We start from the raw sequence: 25,300 nt of genomic DNA on the forward strand, positions 1-25,300 counted from the left end.
ACTGCCTATAACTCCACTTCCAGGAACCCAATACCCTCACACAGACATATATGCAGGCAAAACATCAAAGCACATGAAATAAAAATAAATTTTAAAAAAGTTATCCTCAAATTTTTTTTAAAAAAAATTATATGAGGAATAGAAAACAAGGCTTTTGGAAAAGAGTAAAACATACAAACTTATGAAATATGACATGATAAGTTAACTCACAGAAAACCAGTTTGGACGTTCCACCTGAAGAATAACAACTGTCTTAAGGAATCACAGGAGAAATAAGGAGCCTGAGGAGGTTTGAGTAAGACCACCACCCTTAGGCTCATTCATTTGAATGTTTAGTCACTGGAGATCTGCACTATTTGAAAGGATTAGAAGGACTAAGAGGTGTGGTCTCATTGGAGAAAATGTGGCTCTGGGGGTGGTCTTTGGCTCTGAAGTTTTTAAAGCCCATGCCAAGCCCCAAGTCTCTCTCTGTTTGTCTATGGATCGGGATGTAGTTCTCAGCTACTGCTCCAATGTCTGCCTGCATGCCGCCACCATAATAAAGTGCTAAAACTCTGAAACTGTAAGTAATCCCCCAATTAAGAGTTTTCTCTTATACTAGTTGCTTAAAAGTAGTGTCTCTTCACAGCAATAGAACAGTGACTAAGATAGAAGTTGGTAGAGCTGGGTGGCGGTGGCGCACGCCTTTAAACCCAGCACTCAGGAGGCAGAGCCAGGCGGATCTCTGTGAGTTCAAGGCCAGCCTTGACTACAGAGCAAGATCCAGGACAGGCACCAAAACTATACAGGGAAACCCTGTCTCAAAAAAACAAAACCAAATAAAAGATAGAAGTTGGTACCGGGGAGTGAGATATGGCTGTGACAGGCTTCATCATATTATTTATTGTAGGAAAATGGAAGCCTTTGGACTAGAAAAGCAGTTGAACATTTTAAGCAGGGTTTTCTGTGCCATCCCAGTAGGAACATAAAAGACAGTGGTGCTGAGAGTCATGTAGATGATAACGGCCTGGCTGAAGAGGGGGAAATATTAGTAAATGGCCTAGAGACTGCTGCTCTTGTGATAGTTTGAAGAAAAATGTGGCTGCTTTTTGCCCTTGTTCTCCCCACATACCCCCCCCAAATCTGTCTGAAGCTAAATTGGGGAGTTTTAGATTAATGGCATTGGCAAAGGAGATTTCTAGAGAGCCTAGTATTGACTCTGTCTTGTGGTTATTAGTGGTCACTTTTATGCAGATCTATAACAAAAAGGAACAAGTTTAGCAAGGAAAATACACAGTTTGAGAAGCAAAGGAGTACCAGGAAATGTAATGTGGAAGACAGACGTTCCAGTGTTCAAGGAGATAAAAAGTTTAAAGAAAAGCCCGATATTAAATGGAATAAATGGAGTGGTGACTTTAGAGCAAAACCCTACCCATCTAAGCTTCCAATTTGTGAAAAGGAATTAAAGAAATGCTTAAGTGGTGAATAAAACCATCAATAACAGAAAACTGATGCAAATGTAATTGAACGATGAGGCCAAATTCCAGCTCCATTGAGCAGCATAACTTGACAGCTTCAGCCACGTGGTTCTGGCTTTAGAGTCAAGGATACAAGAAAGGGGTTGTGGAATCTCCCTTCATGGCTAAGCAAACCTGCTGAGGCCAGGGATGTGTCAGGGGTGTCCTGCATGGAGGCCCAGAGAGGCCATTGCACGAAGCTGTGAAGGTGAAGCCTGGATTGTGTTGAAGGTCCCAAGAGGTTGGAGATGTCAGAGTTGTGTGATAGCTGCGAAGTGGGTGTGGAACCAGCCCAAGAGAGAAAAATACATTGCAGTCAACAAAGCTGCATGGAGTTGGAAATCTGAAGGATGCTTTGACCTCAGACATGGAGATGTAGGATTTGGAGCTTTCCCTGCTGGGTTTTGGCTTGCTTTGGTCCAATATTTTCTCATTTTGCTTCTTTTCCTTCCTTTTGAAATGATAATGTATATCCTGTGCCATTATATGTTGGAAGTATGTGTTCTGCTTTTTCATTTTGACCTTACAAGGGATTACAGTTAAGAGATTGCATGAATCTCAGAAGAGACTTTGAACTCTGGATTTTTAAACCATGTTGAGGCTGTGATAGACCATGGAGACTTTTTATGTTAGACTGAATGCATGTTTGAATTATGATATGGCTACAAGCCTGTGGGGGCCATGGAGTGGAATGTGGTAGTTTGAATAATAAAGGCCCCCATAAGCTCATATACATGAATGCTTAGTCACCAGGAAGCAGAACCATTTGAAAGAATTACAAGGATTAATGGCATGGTTTGGTTGGAGGAAGTGTGTCACTGAGGGTAGGCTTTGAGGTTTCAAGAGCCCATGCCAAGCCCAGAGTCTCTCCCTGCCTATGAATCAGGATATAGTTCTCAGCTCTGCTCCAGCACCTGCCTGCATGTCACCAGGTTTCCTGCCACAATAATAATGGACTAAACCTCTGAAACTGTAAGCAAGCCCCAATTAAATGCTTTATCTTACAATAATAGTTGCCTTGGTCATGTTATCTCTTCACAGCAATAGAAAAGTGACTAAGACAAAGTCAAAATGGATAAATGTATAGTAGGAGAAATTTTCTTTAAGTTTGGTGTGGGGGGGAGACATGTTTAACTAAAAGGGTTCATTAAGTGGGCAGCATAATGAATGAACAAAATGATTTGGAGATAAGCAGCCAGCCATCCCCTTACCATCTAATCCACATCAATCCACTCACCCACCATACACCCCCCATCAACACATCCATCCACTCATCCATCCACTCATCTACACATACATACATACATACACACATACATACATACATACATGCAACAAAACATCATGCATTGTTTTAAATATGAGAGACACACTATTATATAGAAAACAACAGAGCTCGTCTCGAGGACTTAGAACAAGAAGGTAGGTACAAGGGAACTAATCAAACAAGATGGTTTTAGATTGCTGAATGCTATTGGGAAATGAGGAGTGCTGTGGGGCATAGAAGTGTGAAGCAGGAATTCGGCTGGCTATGACAAAGCTATACCAGGAAGAAGCCAAGGGCCCTTCCAAAGGATAAAGCCAGGGCTTAAGGGGTCTTGGTGATGTTGGCTTTTGAATATTAGCCGTTTCCTGCTATGAATTTCTCATGTGCTATTGTTGCTTTTCCATTCCTAAGAACAGTATGTTTGATCATTCACTGGACACAATTTCCCCTATACAATTAAAGTATTTGTATAACTTTCTCCAACTGTGCTAACAACAGACACAGTCAAGATCCCTAATTTCAGGCCTTTCTGTAACTATTGTCATTAGCAACTTCTGGCCAGGACCTTCTCCAGATGAAAGTATCTTATCTGAGATACTCCGAGACTTTCTAAGAACAGACTTAGGCATCTAGACTCTCTGTTTGAGAAGGCCTGGCGGATGTGCTAATTAAGCTTAACCTTCCCCTTTCCAAATCTTATCTCTAGTTTCAGATCTACCCTTAACAATTAACTCAGAACTAAAGGGTTTTTGCTTACAGGTACATCAAGCTGGGACACAGGTTGCCTAGCTACACTTCCCCCGCCCTGCCAGAAAATGACAGCAGAGATAGCTTGGACAGATAAGGGGCCAAAGGGAAAAAGAAGGTAGTTTTATTTTCACCCATGGCTTAGTGACTTATAGATTCTTAACATTTCAACTAACCACTTCTAAGAATATAGTTTGAGCACATAAAATCCCCTTTGCTAAGATATTAACCAAATTTAGCCCTTAGTTGATTCATTTCCCCATTAGTCACTTCCCTTTTGGGTTGCAGATGATGGCTGGCAATTACTGCTCTTTTGTGTGGATCTTATTGCCCCTCCTTTTGACCTTGAGGGAATTGCAGCCTGGTGACCTTTCCTTAGCCAGAGCATTGCTATTGTGTGGGTATATAACTGTGAACCTCAGAGACTGGAGGGGAACTAGATTGGAGGACTAGAAGAGGAAACTAGAAGAATGAGATGGGAGATGAGGAAGAGCCAGGTGGGGAAGAACAAGATGAGAGAGAAGGAGATGGGAGAGGAGCTAAGATGGGAAAGAATTAGATGGATGAGAACCTAGATAGGGCAGAACTAAGATGAGAGAATTAAGATAGCACTTAGAGGGAGCAGGAGAAAAATATAGAGAGAAATCAGGCAAGAAAGGAGCTAGGCACGAGAGCAGAATAGAAGCTGTGGAGAGAGAGAACTGACTCAGAAGAACAAAGTGAATGGACTAGAGAGTTTCGTGTATATAGATTTATTCAAGTATCTCTCAGATTAATCAATCCGCCACTGGTAGCATCTCTTCAAGAACTCTGGAGAAGGCTATCAAGAGACTGGACCCCAATAGTCTTTGATAGAGAAGGAGTCATGTGACCAAAGTGAAGAGAGAGACGTCTTGGCGAGGAAGTGACATGGCCAAAAACGGAAGAAAGGATCAGTTTGGTCTGCATTTCAGCTTTGTCACCTGTAAATTCAGGATGATAGTACCTGCCTGACAGTATTGTGAGTTCTCCTGAATTAGTAGTGTATGTAAGAGACACAGAAGAATGATAGTACCTGCCTGACAGTATTGTGAGTTCTCCTGAATTAGCAGTGTATGTAAGAGACACAGAAGAATGATAGTACCTGCCTGACAGTATTGTGAGTTCTCCTGAATTAGCAGTGTATGTAAGAGACACAGAAGAATGATAGTACCTGCCTGACAGTATTGTGAGTTCTCCTGAATTAGCAGTGTATGTAAGAGACACAGAAGAAGGCTTGGCATGCTCCAGGGTGAGAGCTGACTATGCTTCGTATTTGTACTAACAGTACAGATTGGCACATAAAAACAAAGCTCAGAAAATCAATTGTCAAATGCAATGTTTTAAGTATAAAACAGTAAAAACAAACAAACAAACAAAAAAGCACATGTTTTTAGTGTTATATATAAAGAAATTTTGGAAGGATACATAAAACCAAATGAAAATATTAATCAAGTGTGGTTACACATATCTAGAATCCAGTACTTGGGAGGCAGAAGCAGAGAGAGAGTCTCTGTGAATTTGAGGCCAGCCTCATTTACATATGAGTTTCAGGCCAGCCAGGGCTACATAGTGAGACCTTGTCTCAAGAAGAAAAAGAAGCAGGGGGTGGTGAGGGAGGAAGGAAGAAGAAGAGAAGGAGAGAGAGAGAGAGAGAGAGAGAGAGAGAGAGAGAGAGAGAGAGAAGGAAATAGAATATAGATTATAAAAAGATAAAGAAGAAACTAACATTAGGAGGATTAAATGATGAATGGTGTCTTAGGGTTTCTGTTGCTATGAAGAGACACCATGACCATGGCAACTCTTATAAAGGAAAACATTTAATTGGGGCTGGCTTACAGTTCAGAGGTTTAGTCCACTGTCATCATGATGGGAAACATGGTGGCATGCAGGCAGACACGGTGTTGGAGAAGGAGCTGAGAGTTCTACATCTGGATCCACAGGCAGCAAGAAGAGAACGAAACACACCGGGCCTAGCTCGAGCATCTAAAACCTCAAAGCGCACCTGCAGTGACACACCTCCTCCAACAAGGCCACACCTCCTAATAGTGCCACTCTCTATGGGCCTATGGGGGTCATTTCCTTTCAAACCACCACAAGGGGGGTGGAAGGACAACTAAAAGAGGAAATATGAGGAGGCACAACTAACACTAAAGGCCTGCTGAAAAGAACATCAGAAGCTCCTATTGTAGAAGCTTCCTAAAATCTATACATATATGAAAGAATTTAAATGAATCACCATACAATGGGGAAGACAATGCCCCAACCAAACACTTTATGCCATCTAATAAAACCTCCAGTTACACAGTTGCACCTTGTTGAGTCATTGGCCAAACAAGTCCCATAGACATCCTCCCCCAAACATCACAGGCTCTTGTCAAGGCTATTGGTCGTTCTCCACAATCTGATGGTAAGCAATCCCTTTGCTAAAGACACCACTTACTTATGTATTGAACATGGAGAGATCTAGCTGGTGCCCGAGTACCAGTTCACCCCTACTGACTAGCACTCACGGTGCTGGAAGTTACTCTGCATGTTACCAGAGATGAAAAGTAACCATCAGTAGTGACCTAAAGCAGCCATCTGCCTGCACAGGTGCAGTGGTGACATCAGTGTCATGGGAGGGACCTCTTTAAAGTTGAGCTGTAAGGCCTACTCCATGAGAGGGAACCCATTCCCGACACCACTCAAGTGCCCAAGAACCTGACACTAGATAGGCCATGGGCCTAAGGGAAAACTAACTACTATTGTTCTGCTAAAGGAAAATAGCAATAAAATGACTCCAAATAAAATGACATACTGCTATACCCATAGATAAGGGTATTGCTCAACCCTCAGCAGAGAAGCTCCTTCTTGCAGTAGATGAGAGCTAACACAGAGACTCACAACTGGACAGTGTGCAGAGAGCGGGAAATTTGGAAGCACTCAATCCTAAATGAGATGTCTTCCTCAAACGCTCCCCTCAAGGCTCATGGAAGAGGAGGGAAGGGAAGGCTACGTGGAAGAGGAGGCAGAGAGATTTTTAAGATCCAGAAGTTGATGGATTACTCTAAATAAATAGCACTCTTCCAACACAACAGGGATTACAAACTTATGAACTCACAGAAACCGTTACAGCAGGCACAAAACAGACAAAATCCCAGCACCGAGAAGAGGAAGTGGACACAAAGGTCCATCCCAAACCAAGAAGCTACTTGCAATTGCTACCTGCTGGGGAAAGGAAATCATTTTCCCCCAGGGAAGTCTCACAGGGTATATCAACTTCGATGCAGGGCAAGCCCGTGCCCGGGAGTTGGACAGCATAAACCGGATTCCATGTTTTTTTTTTTTTTGTTTTTTAATGGGGTTTTTGGTTTGTTCTGGTATTTTTGTCTTATGTTTTGTTTGTTATGTTTTTTTAAGAAAGAAAAAGTGTGAAGTTGGGTGAGTAGGGAGGTGGGGAGGATCTGGGGGGGTGTAGGGGAAACATAATGGAAATACATTCTATGAGAAAACAAATGAAATAAAAGAAAAAATACTACATGGTTGACTTTAGTTTGGAGAAGTGAGAATAAGTGGGTGGGTGGAGGACTTGGGTGTAAGCCAGTCTTTCCATAGTGGATGGTATTTCATAAATTTGATGGGGTTTTGTGGGGGTGCAGGTTCCTGTGTGTGCATGTGTGAGCAGATGTGTGTGCACATGCGTGTTCACGTGCTGCGCCTCCTCAGGAACTTTCCATCTGGATTTTTGAAATGGTCTCTCATTAGCCTGGGACCCACCAACTAGAGTGGACTCTCTGGCCAGTCACAGGCATCAGCTCACGTCCACCTCCCCGGCACAGGGACTACAGGTGTGTACCACCACATCTGGCGTTTTTACAAGGGTTCCAGGGATCAAACTTAGCTCCTCGCGCTTTGCTGAGCTACCTCTCCAGCCATTAAGAACAACTCACTTAAGGGAAAGAGAAAATTAATTAATACAATAAGTATCCCCTCATCTTCTGTAATTAAAATGCCATGGACGTCACTCTGTGGGATCAAAAGAGACAGACAAAGGTGAAACCCTGTGGCCTCCACCCAACAGGAGCATGAGCTGCAGTTGCAGAGACAAAGCACATAAAGCAGATGGGAGGGAGACACAGTGTGGGCCAGGTGTGGGCCAGGTGTGGGCCAGGTGTGGAACCACACAGCAGGCACTGCGCACCTGCTGGTGCAGGATGGCTCCTCAGAGGTACTTACCCTGTGGTGTAAGGGATGTTTATGCCGCCTAGATTGATGCTTTCACAGCCAACAATAAACAGGGTTGAGAAGCAGAGCAAAGACACCCCGCTGCAGATCATTGCCAGTTTGGCGGATTCTCTTGCACCAAGCTTCAATTTTTTTATGATGTAGCCTCCCAGGACGATGCCAACACCAGCACTGGGGACAATGATGACACCTGGGAAGAGGAGGAGGAGGCGTTAATGTGCACTGGTGTGGACTGTCACTTGTCTCCTCTAACTGTCTGTTTGCGCATTAACACGAAGGTAAAGAATAAGGCTTACTCTAATCCATACATATTCAGTGTGTGACTTTACAGTACACTACCTTCAACGCACATTGGCAAAGGATTGAAATCCAGACGATACAAAAAATATTTTTACAATGCAATAATATAAAGACAAATAATTCATGAGAAAAGTGAACAAAATTTAAATTGACTCTTCATTAAAAGAGAAAATCCGAATGTCCTAAGCCACCTCATTACTTAGAAAGAAACATAGGTTACAACCACAGTGAAATTCCACCACATACCAGTCAGCAGGTAAACATTTTAAAGTTTGGTAATGCCACATGTTGGTCAAGATAAAAGTGCTGGAAACTCTCAGCAGTGGAGGACCAGAAACGGTAGGACCAACTTTGAAAAGCAGTTTTTCGTCACCTGGTAGAAATGAAGGTAAACACATCCTGCAACAGGCAGTTCCATCCCAGATTTATCCCCCAAAGAAACTCATGGTGTACACCAACCATCCTAATAGACCCCAAGTGAAAATAAACCAAATTCCCCATAACAGATACATTACATGTGGAGTATTCCAACCACAAAGCACTAGTAGATAACAAAACAAAGGAAGACATGTAATCAAACACACAGAAAGGGGATGACTCTCACAAAGGTGATCCAAGAAAAAAACTGCAACAAAATATGCACATGTTCACACCTGCATCAAGCTCAAGAACCAGGTGAACTCAACCGTAAGGCTCTAGGATGCACACACAGGTAGTATGACTATAAAGGAAAGGTAGTTACCGTGAACACCAAGACAGCTGGACAATGAGTGGGTCAGGACAAGGGGCTCCTGCAGCCCTGGAAATGCTCTATTCCATAAGGTGGGTCGCAGTCACCGCCACAGCCTGAATGCTTATGTCTTCCTGAATTCATGTTAAAATCCTACCCCCCAAAGTGCTGGCATTAGAAGAGGGAAAACCTCATGAGTAGGATTAGTGCCCTAACTAAAGAGACCTGAGCATCCCCTGTTCTCTCCATCATATAAGGGCGTAGTAAAATTGTCCCATCAGTGATAAACAGACCCTCACCAGACAGTAAATCCACCAACACTGGGATTCTGGACTCCTTGCTGCTATAACTGTTAGAAACCAAACCTCACGCTCATGAACCACTCCGTGCATGGTAATATTGTTACAACAGCCTGAATAGACTAAACGAGTCTTATACTTACTCCTTATCTCTAAATTTTGACCACTGAACCACTGGATGTATTATATTGCATTGCAGAAAAATAAAGACATGAGGTTGGAGAGATGGCTCAGTGGTTAAAAGCATGTACTCTTCTTGCAGAGGACCCAAGTTCAATCCACAGCACTTACAATGGGCAGCCCACAAGCACCTGTAACTTGAGCCCAGGGAGACCTGGCCCTTCAGACCTTTATTGGCATCTGCATTCACATGTGTGAATGAACACACTTAAAAACTAGTAATAAAATAAATCTTTATTTTAAAAAATGAAGAATAAAGACATAGGATAACCCGCCAAAAACTTTACAAATGAAACGAGAGACATACAGGCTAATAGAAAAATCTCAGTAAAACAATTCTACAAGGTGCTAGGGAAACACAGTGTGAGCTGAGTCTTCCCTGGGGGAAATCAGGGAGAACTCTCACAGTGGCCGTTTTCAGCTGCCATTCGATAGAATGTCTCCAATGGACGGACACAGAGAGACCATTCTGAAAAAGGAAACCCACGTGAAGGCACGAGGTCATAGTTGTGGGTACTCATGGCGCTTCAAAATACCTACCGAGAGTGTGCAATGCAAGATGGTGGAAGGTGATGGGGTGCAGGAAGAGAAGTTGGGAAAAAGGAGAGCATAAGAGCCCAAGAAAGAAACTCAGCTTATGTATCTGAGCAATGAGAGGCCGCTGGAGAATTCTGCGCGGGATCAGATGAGAGTTACGTGCTATGAAGGCGATTGCTGACGTGAGATACAAGATAGCATTGATGGAGTGAGAACTTGAGTCTGCAGTGGGTCAGATGGGTAATTGCAAGGGTCCAGGTGAGCCGCAGGAAAGCACCTCACTCAGAGCACAGTAAATTAACTAAGGAGGCTGGGGAGAGCAGGAAAGCTAGTGTGTGGTACTCAGAGAACAGGGATCCGGACAGAAGGACAATGTGTGGATGGCAGCTTAGCAATCTCTGCTGTAGACAGGAGTTTGAGGGGCACACGGGGCACTCTGGGTACTGGGGGCTGTGAGCAGAGCATCCTGAGAGAGTTATGTTATAGTTGAACCTGAGAGGTGAGATGTTCTCAGATGATACAGTGAGAAAAGGAGGAAGCCGTCTCAAGAGAGCCGTGTTAATGGGTTCTGACAAAGAGGTGAGCCTGTAAATGAAGCTGAAAACCAGACGGAGGTGAGAGGGAAGCCTGGGAGAGCAGTGTTGTAAAGGGACTGGAAGTAACCAGGAAATCATGAACAAGTGGGTGCCCACATTGCATGTGAGAATGGTTCCCATGGACTTCTAAGTAGATGTGGCTCTGCACTGTCTTGGGGCTAGTGGTCCAGTTTCTCCATCACCACCACACGACCATCTCGGTCTCTAATAGTTCCATTCCCTTTGTGAGGAGAAATACAAAAGCCGATCCTCCAGGCTGAAGTTACTGTCCTGCTATCACCTCCATCTGAACTTAATACCATCTTCTTCTTGGTATCTTCCTTCCCTTTCCTGAGACCCCAGGCCCCAAAGAGCCAACACCCTACCCCACAATGCCCCAGGGGTAGCCCTTGCCTGACACCAGCCCAGGATCCAAAGGCCTAAGTTCTGGAGGTGAAGACCCATGCAATTGCTGGTGTCTGAGAATTCCAGATAAGACAAAACCCTGCCCTGTCCTATGCAAGACATATGTCCTTGGACCCTGGGCTGGGAGCAAGCAGCATTTTCCTTCTGCATACACCTCCCCCGCCCCCTCCATTCATCACTTTGCACTCTCCTGAAAGCATACTGGAGATGTTCTTCAGCACAGATTGATGCAACACACACACACACACACACACACACACACACACACACACACACACACACACTATGGTGGGCATCTACAGCACCTGGCGCTAGTCTCAACATCATACTTACCACTGCCTTCTGTGTTTATCCTGTCTTTCTGGCAGGTTCCTAAACATGCACACACACTCTCACATGTTTACATACACACTCAAATACACAGATTCATATGCACACTCACACACACTCATACACACTCACACACTCACACATGCACACACACACACACACACACACACACACACACACACACACACACACTATGGTGAGCATCTACAGCACCTGGCTCTAGTCTCAACATCATACTTACCACTGCCTGCTGTGTTTATCCTGTCTTTCTGGCAGGTTCCTAAACATGCACACACACTCTCACATGTTTACATACACACTCAAATACACAGATTCATATGCACACTCACACACACTCATACACACTCACACATGCACACACACACACAGATGCTGACTACCTGTCAGGTATTACAATAACTACCTTTTCTATAACAAGTCACTCTAAACTTTTTATGGATTTCAACAGTCTAGAATCAGAGTAGGTCTCATAAAGAGAAGAAACTCTTGTTCAGGGCTCAGTTTGATTAGAAGTGGTTTTCTCTCTCAGTGGCTCCAATCCATGGGCATCTGTGGTAGTTTGAATGAGAACATCCCCCACAGTCTCGGACATTTGAATCCTTGATCCCCAGTGAGTGGCGCTGTTTGGGGAGGTTTAGGAGGTGTGGACTTGTTAAAGGATGTATGTCACTGGAAACGAGCTTAGAGAGTTTAAAGCCTCACACCATTCAACTCTAAACTCTCTGCACCTGCCTCCATGCCTCCAGCTTCTTGCCAGGCTTCCACTTTGATATCACGGACTCTTATCTCTTTGGAACCATAAGCCAAAACAAACTCTCTCTTCCTTAGGCTGCTTTGCCCATAGTGTTTTAACACGACATCAGAAATAACTAATGCAGCATCCCTCTGTCCACGGGGTCGTAGATGGGGAGGGATAGAGTACTGTCTCCATAACCACGCTTGGAGTGGTACAGCAGACAAAACTAGCTTAACTTTACTTATAAAAAGCCTTTAATTAACTTTATAAAAAAAAAGCCTGTGCTTCTAATTTTATAGTACAAAAATTATTTTTTAAGGTCACCACCATCTCTTACAAAGATTTTCTTTTAGAGAGTAAGCATCCATTCCCCTCAGATGAGAACAACTACAGAGAGTGTTTTCAAAATCCAAACCTCAATGCTGGCCAATAATAAATGGTCCAAGGATAGAAAACACAGTAAGGGCAAACTGTACCTCAGTCTAGAAGAACAGCAGCGTAAGATACACATAGCTCTTTTGTTTTTGAACGCCTCATCTTCCAGGAGCCCCTTCAAAGGCAATAGCTGGGTGTGGCACTAGAATTAATTAATGGAATTCCTTCCCTTCAAATTCTGTGATTGTTTTAAGACAGAGAACAAAATATTTCTTTCCACCTATCATATTCCATGACATAACTTCAAATGTCATTGGCTTCAGACTAAGAGGGTGTGTGTGTGTATGTGTGTGTGTGTGTGTGTGTGTGTGTGTGTGTGTGTGTGTGTGTGTGTGTGTGTGTAACTGGCATGGTCCAAGGTTCCGGTAATGGAAGAGAGGCCTGTAGATGGAGTGGGGCCACACAGGAACTTTTAGAGACTTCCCTGAGACTTTTCCTGGCAGAGCAGGAGCTTGGTGCAGCAGCTGACTCAGTTTCCCCTTCTAGAATTTTTAGCCCAAGAAGACAGTATTTGAAGGAATCCTCATGGGCCTCCACTTTCTGCTGTGTGACAGCTACTGAGCTCAGATGGGACCACTGAATCAAAGCAATAAAGAAGGCTCCGGAATTCTAGCATGACCTTGCTGAAATGATTAATAAAGGCTCTCAAAATCTGAGCTCCACACTGCCTTCGTGTTGAAGATCCCTGTATGTAGCCCATCTGCTACTCCTCATAGGCTCAACGGATCTCCCAAGCCTGTCACACAGTCTCCGCTATGCCAACACAGGGAGACTTGTACAGTAGGAGAGAAACGCAAGAAGCCTCGTCCTAGGGCACTGGAGAAAAGGTGATAAAAAGGAACATTCAGAGAGAACAACCACGCTTTTCATTTCAAGTTCCTGACCAATTCAGCTGAAACGATGCCTGAGCACCAATGCCCAGGTGTGTGGTGACAGGAACTCCAAAATCAAACTGAATCAAGTTTCATCTTCTGTGGCTTGCAAACCTAGCAGAGGTGTCTGCATCGACACCGTAGAGCCACAGAGCTCAGTGGGAAAATGCTTAGGGCTCTACTTCATCTTCCAGCTCTGGGGAAAGAGCCTTAAGCTAATTACCACAGAGGCGGGGGGGGGGGGGGGGTGCCTTTTGTAAAGGAAACTTCATGGGACAGTGATAGGACCTCATTAACATTTTCAGTTACCAAAAGCTGCCAGCGAAGAAGTCAGCATCAGGTTTCCACACCCAGTTCCTGTTCATGGCACAGATTTGGGCCTGTGCCAAACGCAAAGCCTTCACTGGAGGCCCTTTCAGGCGAGATCTATTTTCTGTCAGCAATTTTCAGAGGTTCTCTGTTCATTGTTGTCCAAATCCTGCAGCCCCCAGAGCTTTCCTACCAAGAAGGCTGACCATTGCTCCGCCCCCTAGAGACTCAGCTGTAAACCCTGACAAGGTCTTCCTTCCCCTGGGAGAAGAAAGCAGGATTTAAAAACTGTTCATCTATAGGGGAAGAAGCTAATAAATAAATAAATAAATAAATAAATAATAAAAAAAAACTTTGACACACCTAAATCATGCCCATTAAAATGGCCTGTATTCCTCAAAGACCAGATGGAAATCTTGCTCTTTTAAAACTATATTACAGCCAGGTGGTGGTGGTACACACCTTTAATCCTAGTAATTGGGAGGAAGAAGCAGGAGGATCGATGTGAGTTCAAGGCCAGCCTGGTCTACAAATCGAGTTCCAGGACAGCCAGGACTGTTACATAGAGAAACCCTGTCTTGGAAAAAAAAAAAAAAAAAAAAACTATATTACTTGTGCTGGGCTAATCCCAGCACACAGCAGACAGAGGCAGGCAGATCTCTGTGAGTTCAAGGCCAGCCTGGTCTACAGAGCAAGTTCCAGGACAGCAAGGGCTACACAGAGAAACCCTCTTAAAAAACTAAAACACAAACAATCAATCAAACAAACAAAAAGCCTTTATTAATTCTGTCAGGTACATATGGGAGACCAGAACGATCATTCTGTGCTTTAGTCAAATCACTAATTTGAACACATTTTAATTTTCTTCCATCTTTTTATTATCTTTTTTCTATGTGTATGAATGTTTTGCCTTCATGTATATTATGTACGCTTATTTACTTCCCTTTATCCCCTAGCTCCGGGAAACGGGAGGGGAAAGAGTCTTAAGCAAGTTATTACAGATGTGAGGCTCTCTGGCGCTTTTGTAGTCAATGATCAAGTGCATGCCAGCTGCCTGTCGGGATCAGAAGAGAGCATCAGAGCCTCTGGAACTGGAGTTATAGGCAGCTGTGAGCCACCATGTGGGTGCTGGGAAATAAACCCGGGTCCTCTGGAAGAGCAGCCAGGGCTTTTAAATGCTGAGCCATCTCCCCAAGGCCTCATTTTAAAACCAACTGACAGCTTCACTGGCCTGTAATTCACATACTATAGAATTTGCCTACTTAACATACAGTTCAACGTTTGGGAGGGTGATGGAACTTGACCGCAAGGCCTCACATATGCTAGCTAGGCAAGCACTTGACCACTGAGCTCTGCGGACGTAGTCTTAGCCCAGCACATGCACAACATACCCACAAAGATATGCAACACCACCTTCTTGAAACATTTTCTCTTCACTCCACAAAGAAGCCAGGGGTCCATCAACTATCATGGCGATTTCCTCCCAACTTTCCCTACACCCACTGAAAATCGATCTGAACGGCTCCAAGGGTTTCCCTAATTTGTCTGAATGGAGTCACACAATACATGCCCCAGTCATGTGTTTGAAGATACATTGAACTGTTCTCCAAAACGGCTACATCATTTGATGTTCCCATCAACAGTGCATAAGGAGTCCATTCCTCCACATTTTTACCAACAGTTTTAAAAGGCAATGTTTGATTGTGGCCAAACAAGTGGGTGTGACGTAATGTTTCATAACAACTCGTGTGGCTTTGATCTGCATTTCTCTGGTAACTGATTACATCAGCTGTCTTTTCCTGTGCTTGTTTTGGCCATTTGTATACCTTCTCTGGAGAAATGTCTATTCATCTTTCCCCCATTTTCTTAAAGTTGGCATACTTTTTATTATTTATCTATAAGTTTTTAACTATTCTAGACACAGCTGCCCTAGCAGATATATGATTTGCAAATATTTTCCCTCTCCTATGGGTATCTATTTTACTTCCTTGATGTTGTCCTTTGATGCAGAAGTTTTTAATATGGATGAAACCCAATTTATTTGTTTTTCCCCATTGCCTACATTGCTTAGTCTAAGACCACAATGATTTGTGTGCCTGCTTATTTCTAGGAATATTCCAAGTCTCTTATACTTTGATTCACCTTGCATTTATTTAATATGGTGTGAGGGGTAAATTTAGTTCTTTCTCATGTACCTACCTGCTTGTTGCAGAGTCCCTTGTAAAAAAGACTGTTCATTCTTCCCACTGAATAGCCTTGATGCCCTGATCAGCCTGTTGATCGGGGTTTATACCTCAGCGGATAAATTACTTGGCATACAAACCCAAGGGCTGGAGTTCAGATTTCCCACAGCCATATAGAAGATAGGCAGGCATGGCAGCCCACCTGTAATTCCAGTGTTCAGGAGACATGGGGTCCCCAGGGAAAGCTGCCCCTTGGACCAGTGGTTCTCAACCTGTGGGTCGAGACCTCATAGCAAACCTCTATCTCCAAATATAGTTTATGCTGTGACTCATAACAGTAGCAAAATTGTAGTTATGAAGTAGCAATGGAATAATTGTATGGTTGGGGGTCACCACCACATGAGAAACTGTGTTAAAGGGTCGCAGCACTAGGAAGGGTGAGAACCGCTGAGATAGACTATTCAATCAGCAAGATCTAGGTTCAGCAGGAGACCTTGCCTTAGTAAGTAAAGTGGAGAAGAATGATCAAGGAAAACACACAGAAAAAAAAAATCAACCTCTAGCCGACACACACATGTACACATATGCAGGTGCACCCACACACATGTGAACACACATGAACACACATGGAAGTAATCTACTGATCACAAGTATGTGAGCTTATTTCTAGGTCCTCAATTCTATTCTTTTAATGTGTCTGTCTTCTCTAAGCCAGTACTACCATACTATTTTGACTATTAGGAAATTTTGATGTAGTTTGCATTGAATCTATCAGTCAATTTCAGGAATATTGACACCTGAATAATACCAATTCTTCCAGCCCTTGAATTTAAAGTATATTTCTCCTGAGTTATAGTTTCTTTCATTCTTAAACACTCATTAATCATCTAGCTGACTAAGTTGTATACATTTGTCATGAATAGCATGTTATCTTGAAATATATTCTGTTCAATGGCTAAATTAAGCTAATTAACATGCATTATTCAATACATACCATTTTGTGGTAAGAACACAAGGTCTACCTCACAACTTTCAGAATCTGATGTATTGTTGTAACTATGGTGGACAGTAGTCATCATTTTGCATGACAATCTTTTTTTAGCTACTTCTCTACCTAGGTGAAATCTTTCCTCTGACAAGCACTTTCCTAAACAATATTTTATAGTTTTCCCAATACAAGCTTTGCACAAATTTGTTGAATATTGTTTCTAAGAACCATTTCCTTAGTTTGTTTTGGGATCATTGTAGATGTATAAAATTACAGTTGGTTGTGGTGTATTTATCTTCTATCTTGCAATCCCACCAAGCACACTCAGTAGCACAATTAGAGTAGTTTTCCTAATGGATGTCTTTGGATTTTCTCCATGAAAAACACGTAACTCGTGAAGAGAGGCCCTTTTCATTCCTCCTGCCTGATCTGAATGGTCTTTATTTCCTTCTCCTACACTGTGGCCTCACTAATCTCTTGTGCAATAGGAAAGTAGCAGGCGTGTATTTATCTGTCTGTCCTGATCTTAGGAGGAAGGTATCCATCAGTTATGACAAGACAGGCTAGCTGTGTTCTTCCACAGAATCCCTTTATCACAGTCTGTCTTTAATCTCTAAACTATCTAAGCAAAACTTTACCAAAAAAAATTATGCATTGTTTGTAGGAATATTGTTAAGTATAAATTTTGAGAAACTTACAGGAATGTAATTTTTAATTTAGTCACTTAATAAATTTGATAAATCATTTAAAATTCAAATATTTACTAGAAATCCTTTATCAAACTATATAGCAGGAACTATTTTAAACTGGAGACACATAGTGAATAAAACCAGGAAGACTTCTTGCCCATGTTGACTTTACAGTCTAATGTGGCAAAACATTAAATTAATAACTAGGCAAATTATCCCAAGTGATAGAAGGTGAAAAGAATTACAGTGTAAATTATTCTCGGCATAGTAGGAGAAATAGAGTGTGGAGCAGCGGCATTCTTAAACAGGGTGAAGTCTTACTGACAAAGGGCATTTGAGCCAAAGCAAAGGAAAGCAGTGTTCACGAGGATTAAGTCACACCTCACTTCCACACTTATACACTGATCTTACCTCAGTGTTCACGAGGATTAAGTCACACCTCACTTCCACACTTATACACTGATCTTACCTCAGTGTTCACGAGGATTAAGTCACACCTCACTTCCACACTTACACACTGATCTTACCTCAGTGTTCACGAGGATTAAGTCACACCTCACTTCCACACTTATACACTGATCTTACCTCACCATTCATGAGGATTAAGTCACACCTCACTTCCACACTTATACATTATACACTGATCTTATCTCAGTATTCATGAGGATTAAGTCACACCTTACTTCCACACTTATACACTTATACACTGATCTTACCTCAGTGTTCATGAGGATTAAGTCACACCTCACTTCCTCACTTACACACTGATCTTACCTCAGTGTTCACGAGGATTAAGTCACACCTCACTTCCACACTTACACACTTATACACTGATCTTACCTCAGTGTTCACGAGGATTAAGTCACACCTCACTTCCACACTTACACACTTATACACTGATCTTACCTCAGTGTTCATGAGGATTAAGTCACACCTCACTTACACACTTACACACTTATACACTGATCTTACCTCAGTGTTCATGAGGATTAAGTCACACCTCACTTACACACTTACACACTTATACACTGATCATACCTCACCATTCATGAGGATTAAGTTACTCTTCACTTCCACACTTATACACTTACACACGGATCTTACCTCAGTGTTCATGAGGATTAAGTCACTCTTCACATGTATACTGATCTTATCTATCCATGAATAGAACCCAGAGGTACCAAAACTCAGAAAATTTTGTAACTTAAAGGAACCTCAAAAATCGTTCATCTTTCTTTGTTCTAATGAAACAGTCTAAACCAGAAAACATAAGAACTCTGAGCAAGGCAGTAACGGATGGGAAGAAAATCAGACCCAGTGGCTACATACTGTACTGTTTGGTTCTGGTTTTTTTTTTTTTGGGGGGGGGGGGGGGGGGGGGGATTTGGGTGTTGGTTGGTTGGTTTTTGAAACTGGATTTCTCTGTGTGGCCCTCGCTGACCTAGATCTCGCTCTGTAGACCAGGCTGGCCTCAAACTCAGAGATTTGCCTGCCTCTGCCTCCCCGAGTGCTGGGATTAAAGGCATGCGCCAGCACCGCCTGGCTGCACTGTTATTTGAAGATGTAGTTTTGTTTGAGTCATGCATAATTCCATCAGATTATGAAAGCTACACTAAAGAGTCCTTATAATAAAGCTGATTCAGAACCGAAACTTATTCTAGTAACCTCGGGGTCTGAACATTCATCCATGAAGAACAACAACCCTACATCTATGAGAACATAGGTTTCATGTACTAATGAATTAGTCATGTTACAAAAAGTAACCATTGGGCAGAAAGCATCAGAACAGAATCAGATCATGGCTGCCAGGTATCCTCTCTACGAACCCATTTGCAATCTCCGTTAATTGCCTAGTGGTCTCCTTCCGTTATTGTTCAGACCTTGTCTATTCTGAGTTTTGAATAGTAAAGATCATATATTTTTCAGACATACCTTCTCTGTGAAATATGAAAATTCAGCTTGGATTAAAAAAAAAAAGTAAATGCAATAAAGACTTTACATTTCATCCCAGAGACACATGGGAAGCAACAAAGGAAGAAACCACAGTGTCGAGATTGTTGGTGTGATTGTGCTCCAACTAAACACTGGAGACTGACCTCACAGTGTGACAGACACTGTTCACCAACAACCCCATATGCCATACTCAGGAAGGGACCTTCAGAAGGACCAAAGCGAGCCTTGAATCTTTACACATCTTCATTTGGACCGAAATGAAGGATGCAGGGCACAGGGCAGATACACTGTTTCTATAATTGAAGAGACAGAATGAGTTACTGACATCTCTGATAACTGCACCAAGACTGAATGATGGAAACGTGGACAGAATAAAGAGGAGTTGATTTTGTGAGAGCTCAGGTTTCTGCCTCTTGGACTAAATGAGACAAAGCCACATCAGAGGAACTGGCTCGGGATTTTTTTATTATTTTAATTTGTTGACTATTGGTTCTTATTGTTAATTTGTTGTTGTTGTTGTTGTTGTTATTTGGATGCTTTGCCTGCATGAATACCTGTGAACCATGTCCATGTGCTGCCCTCAGAGGCCAGAAGAGGGCATTGGACCCCATGGACCTGGAGTTACAGATAGCTGTGAGCCACCATGTAGGTGCTTAGAATCAAACCTAGGTCCTTTGGAAGAGCAGCCAGTGCTCTTAACTGTGGAGTCATCTCTCCAGCTCATCTTACTTGTTTGTTTGTTGATTGGTTGGTTTTTATCATAGAATGTGGAAGGAAGCTATGGGAAAGATCATTTCCTGTCTGAGGACTGCTCTTCTTTCTTCTAGAGCAGGACCCAGGAAGCCAGATGTGTGCTTTGCTATCTGCCTCTGCTGCTGTAGAGCTAAAGTAGTGATGGGCATGTGTCCATGGGGGCAGAACTGCATACTGATAAAGTTTGCTTCAGAAAAACATGCAGCAGGCTGAACAGGGCACTACACTCTTCCATCAATAGCTCATTAATGCCACAGCTAGACTCTGAATTGTTCTGAGGGGTGACGAGACAGGATCTGTGTCAGCCCAGACTGACCTAAAGCTTGAGAGCCTCCTGCCTCAACCTCCCAGATGCTAAGATTACAGGCTATACATCTGACTTTCCAGGGTTACGACTGTAAATCCAGTATGTTTTCTGCATCCCAGGAGGCTTACAGTTATGTTACCATCTGTTTACATCATGAAGTTTTGCTCATTCTGTTGATGATATTTTCCAAGCATTTAAGCTGTTGTTTTCTCCAAGAATACGTACTCAATTTTATTAGTGAGAGAAAAATAACTTTATCTGTAGAAACTTGATGCACAGTCAAGTCTTCTAAATTCTATTTATCTCAAAAACAAAAAAATTTTAGACTAATTTTCCACCTGTCACTAAAAATTCCTCTTAAAACTTACAAGTTACTATTTTCAATCATGTAGTTATTTATGGAAAAATAAATGCTGTGATATAAAGGTTAAATATGTTTATATCATTGCTGTGGGCAATGGTACATAGCAAGTTCCAGGTCAGCCAGGGCTACATAATGAGAAGCTATGTTAAAAAAAAAATCCATGCCACAGCAGTATCTAGTCAACTCTTTTGTATCCCCTAAAAAATTTGGTATTTACATAGTATATATTTTAAATAATTTTAAAGAAGATGTTACTCCTGCTCTATATAAAACAAATATATACTAAGTGCCCTGCGAGAGAAACCTACACCTATAATGCTTCTAAAAGTCACTTAAGTCAAAACCCAAACAATGTCCATCTTTCTGCAAATAGAGTATGAGAGGACTTTCGGTACAATGACTTGAGGATCCGTTAGGCTGGAACCTCATTGTTCTAACAGCAGCATAGCCACGCTTTGCCTCTGGCTGATGGAAAAAACACCCTGAGCAGAAACTGAGCCTGCCAGCAGAGGTTTTTCTGTGGTCCACCCTACGATGGTTCAGCTTACAAAAGTACTTTGCTCCACCTTCTAATAATAGCTTATCGTGTGTTTTATTATTTATATAAAAAGAGTAAGGTATTTCCTGTCTGTGTGGTAATAAGCACTTCTTGTCCACACTTAAGAGCCAAGGTATTCATAAGCTTTGGACATGACTTTTATGTGTTAACAGCAATCACTTCTGAGGAAATGAGAGCTGGTGGAACAGGCTGGAAGGCTGGCACTTGGTAGGCTATGAATGTTTAACTGAGCTCCTGCTTCCTTCTTCACTTGCCTCTAACTGGAGTATTACACTCTATCCTCTAACTCCTCTCTCACTTTACTCTTCTGTGTGTGCTTGATGAAAGCAGAAAGCGGACCATGAGAAGAGGGACAGAGACCCTAAGGGAAGGGAGAGGGCAAAAACAAAGAATCATTTGGGGGGACCACAAAGAGGGGGACAGAGGGGATGGGAAAGGGGAGTGTGAACAGGGTGGATAAAAACAAAGTAAAATAATGAATGTACGACAATGTCCTTGTGAAACCCAGTACTTCGTATGCTGACATAAGTGTCAAAGAATGGTGCATGTCCAAGCTTCCAAAGGAGGGAAGCAACCAACAGTGCCACAGTAATGACCCCTATGCCCCACACCAAGGACCAGCATGGCACAACTCCATGGGTGCAATAGTGGCATGCATACTTCGGCAGTAACCAACAACTCTCTACTTGGACTCTAGGCTTACATCACAAGAAGGAAACCATCCCTGGTGCTGGAAACCTATCCAACTACCCAGAGCTACTGAAGTAATGGGTCTTGGAGGAGACCCTACATCTACCACATCACTAAAATAATATAATTTCTAACTACATTCTAAATATTTGTCCTTATAACCCCAGATAAGTGTAGTCCTCCGTCTCATAAAGGAAACTCCTCTTTGCAATAGATACCACTACATAAAACCACAACCAATCAAAATGCAGAGTTGTGGAGCACAATCCCAACTGAAGCGTCTACAGAACAACTCCTGGACTTCAGGCAGCATTGTAGAAGAAGAGGCAGAAAGACCTGGGGAGTTTGCTGTGAGATTGTATCTCCTAGTAATGTCCTAAACTGTGCCCATAAAGTCTCACTAGCATGGCTATCTAAACCTAAACTGAACAAGGATGATACCAGTAGGCATGCCAAAGTGGACAGGGAAAGCTCAAGAGCTCTCAACCCACACAAAGAGCTACGGGCAGCTAAGGATGCTGAGAGTGGGAGAAACAGTCTTTCCCAGGGAAGAGCACACGTGTCCATTACTCACTAACAAATGGTCAGGCCTAAAAACATACATATGCATAACATTAACATTATACAGACTGAACAGTTCATAGTTAGGAGTGAATATATATAATATATAGTTATATATCATATATATATATGCACATGTAACAACAATTAGTGAATAAAGAGGCCATGAATTTGAAAGAGATCAAGGAGGGGAGGAAAAGGAAATAATGTAATTATATCATAATCTCAAAAATTAAAAAGTAGTTAGGCAGTGGTGGTGCACGCCTTTAATCCAAGCACTTGGGATGGAGGCAGGTGGATCTCTGAGTTTGTGGCCAGCCTGATCTACAAAGCGGGTTCCAGGACAGCCAGCGCTACACAGAGAAACCCTGTCTCAAAAAAAAAACAACATTTTTTGAATTAAAAGTAAATAAAAATGATGTATGTGTTATATACATTTATGCATGTTTATTAATAATATATAGGTATATTTATGTATTCAAGCAGAAACAAAAGAAGGCTAACCCAGTAAAAATTGCTTCTGAGGGAGGAAAGAATTGAAGGGAACCAGGACGGACCTGAAGCATCGCAGAATGGACTTCGTCGCATGGCTTGAATTTTTAAATCATTCAATATTTTCTGCAATTTAGAACATGAAAAGAATGTCATCTTTCAAAACTAGAAACAAACAGACTCACAACATGTGAGACATAAGCAAAGCAGGACTATTTCAAGCAAAATTAAGATGCAGTATGTCGTGCATCCGTGGGAAGAGCCTCAGAATCCAAATAACTGCAGGAGCCCCAAAGCTTCAGCTGGTTTTCCAGTGTTGATGGTACTGAGAGTTGGGGCTTGAACTATGACATAGTGTGCACATGTGGGTGTGAACACACACTTAGAGAAAGTGATTTTCAGCATAGAGGAAAGGCATTGCAGTATAATACTGTATTCACTAATATAATACCGTATATATTATATAATACTGTATTGTTATATAATACTGCATATATGTTATATACAGTATAATATGGTATCGCATAATTGCTGTGATGAAATGACTGACAAAATCAACATAAGGAAGGAGCTGTGCTGGCTCACAACTTGAGGGTACAGTTCATTGTGGCAGGGAAGTCACCAGGCAGGAGCCTGAGGCAGCTGCTCACATGTTTACCAGCAAAGAGAGAAGTATGCTCATGATTGGCTCACTTTCTTCTTTTAATCGGTCCAGGATCCCAGCGCAAGGAATGGTGCTGCCCAAGTTACTTGTGGTGGGCCCTCCTCCCCCAGTGATTCTAATTTCAAGAACCCCTCACAAGTCTGGCCTGAGGTTTATCTCCTGCCTGATTCCGGATCCTTTGAGTTGATAGCATTAACCATCATGGGTATCAAAGAAGTCAAATAATAACCATCAATAACCTCAAAGTAGACGGGCAAATGTCATGATTCCGTCTCTTCTTTTCTGCTGTTGTTTTGACATAGGGTTTCGTATATCCCACGCTGACCTTGAACTTCTGATCCCTGTGCTGTCATTGTGAAATCTAAGGCACAGTATGACAAGCATGGGCCACCGCACCCAGTTTATACAATACTGGGGACTGAATCCAGAGAAAGCACTCTAAAATCTGAGGCACATCCCCGGCTCTTTTCTCTTTGCTTGTATATATATATGAAATAACAACAACCTTGTAGCAAGGAGCAGACTTCCTGTCCAGATAGATGGTGGTTTCCAAATACCACTTTCCTTAAAAGGGACCAAGATTTCTTGAAGACACCTAACAGACCCCAGGTTTAGGCTTGAAATACACAAGACAAAAGTAATCTTTGTCATGCCAGAGACCTTGAAGACCACGGGGTTGCAGAACGGACGCTTAGTGCCCAGTGGTTAGACAGCTGGAGACTTAGGAAGAGGAGCAGCTACAATATGATCAGAGCACATCAAACATGGAAAGCCGTGAGCTTCCACAGCCATGGTATTTTAATGTACTGGTCACTGTATGGATTTGCTAGCAGTATAAGCTTTGACTCCAGTAATAAAGAGAAAGGAGTGTACACACACACACACACACACACACACACACACACACAATAAATTAGTGATTTGATACTCTGGCCACCCAGGATGCTGCCCTGATGACCTAATGGAGAGCCATCAAAGAGACACACAGAGAGAAGCATGATTCACTGTAAGCATGAGCATCCCTCCTCAAATTCCTTGCTGTTTCCCACCATTGATAGTGTCTGCTCTTCCACTCTGAAGACCAAGATCTAAAAACAAATATAAGCTGGAGAGCTGACTCAGCAGTTAAGAGCACTGGCTGTTCTTCCAGAGAAGTTGGGTTCAATTCCCAGCACTCACTCGGTAGTTCATAATCATTTGTAACTCCAGTTTCAGGGGATGAGATGCCTCTTCTGACCTCCATGGACACCAGGTTCACATGGTGCATAGACATACAAGCATCCAAAACACCCACAAACATAAAACAAAATTTTAAAAATCTTTTTAAGAAAGATTTCAGTCATCTTCAGGCAAAGGACTGAAATCACCCCTGGCATGCATACAAAGACGAAAGCACTCCCTTTTCCAGCTTAACTTGCATGTGTGTCTACCTACTTGGCTGGGGTAAGACTTTTAAAAAAACGTCTACAAGGGCCGGGCGGTGGTGGCGCACGCCTTTAATCCCAGCACTCAGGAGGCAGAGCCAGGCGGATCTCTGTGAGTTTGAGGCCAGCCTGGGCTACCAAGTGAGTCCCAGGAAAGGCGCAAAGCTA

The 25,300-nt window shown here is 42.5% G+C and overlaps 1 protein-coding gene across 3 annotated transcripts in view; it reads right to left on the reverse strand.

Moving 5' to 3' along the window:
- The window catches only part of Slco5a1 (solute carrier organic anion transporter family member 5A1), a 149,628-nt gene that overhangs the window by 24,375 nt on the left and 99,953 nt on the right, over positions 1 to 25,300 (reverse strand). For all 3 annotated transcript variants that reach the window (XM_028864586.2, XM_028864581.2, XM_028864582.2), the window contains one exon: positions 7,747 to 7,945. In XM_028864586.2, coding sequence (XP_028720419.1) covers positions 7,747 to 7,945 — 199 coding nt within the window. The remainder of the gene's footprint in view (positions 1 to 7,746; positions 7,946 to 25,300) is intronic.

Source organism: Peromyscus leucopus, chromosome 5 (genome assembly GCF_004664715.2).
Source record: "Peromyscus leucopus breed LL Stock chromosome 5, UCI_PerLeu_2.1, whole genome shotgun sequence".
Taxonomy (NCBI): Eukaryota; Metazoa; Chordata; class Mammalia; order Rodentia; family Cricetidae; genus Peromyscus; species Peromyscus leucopus.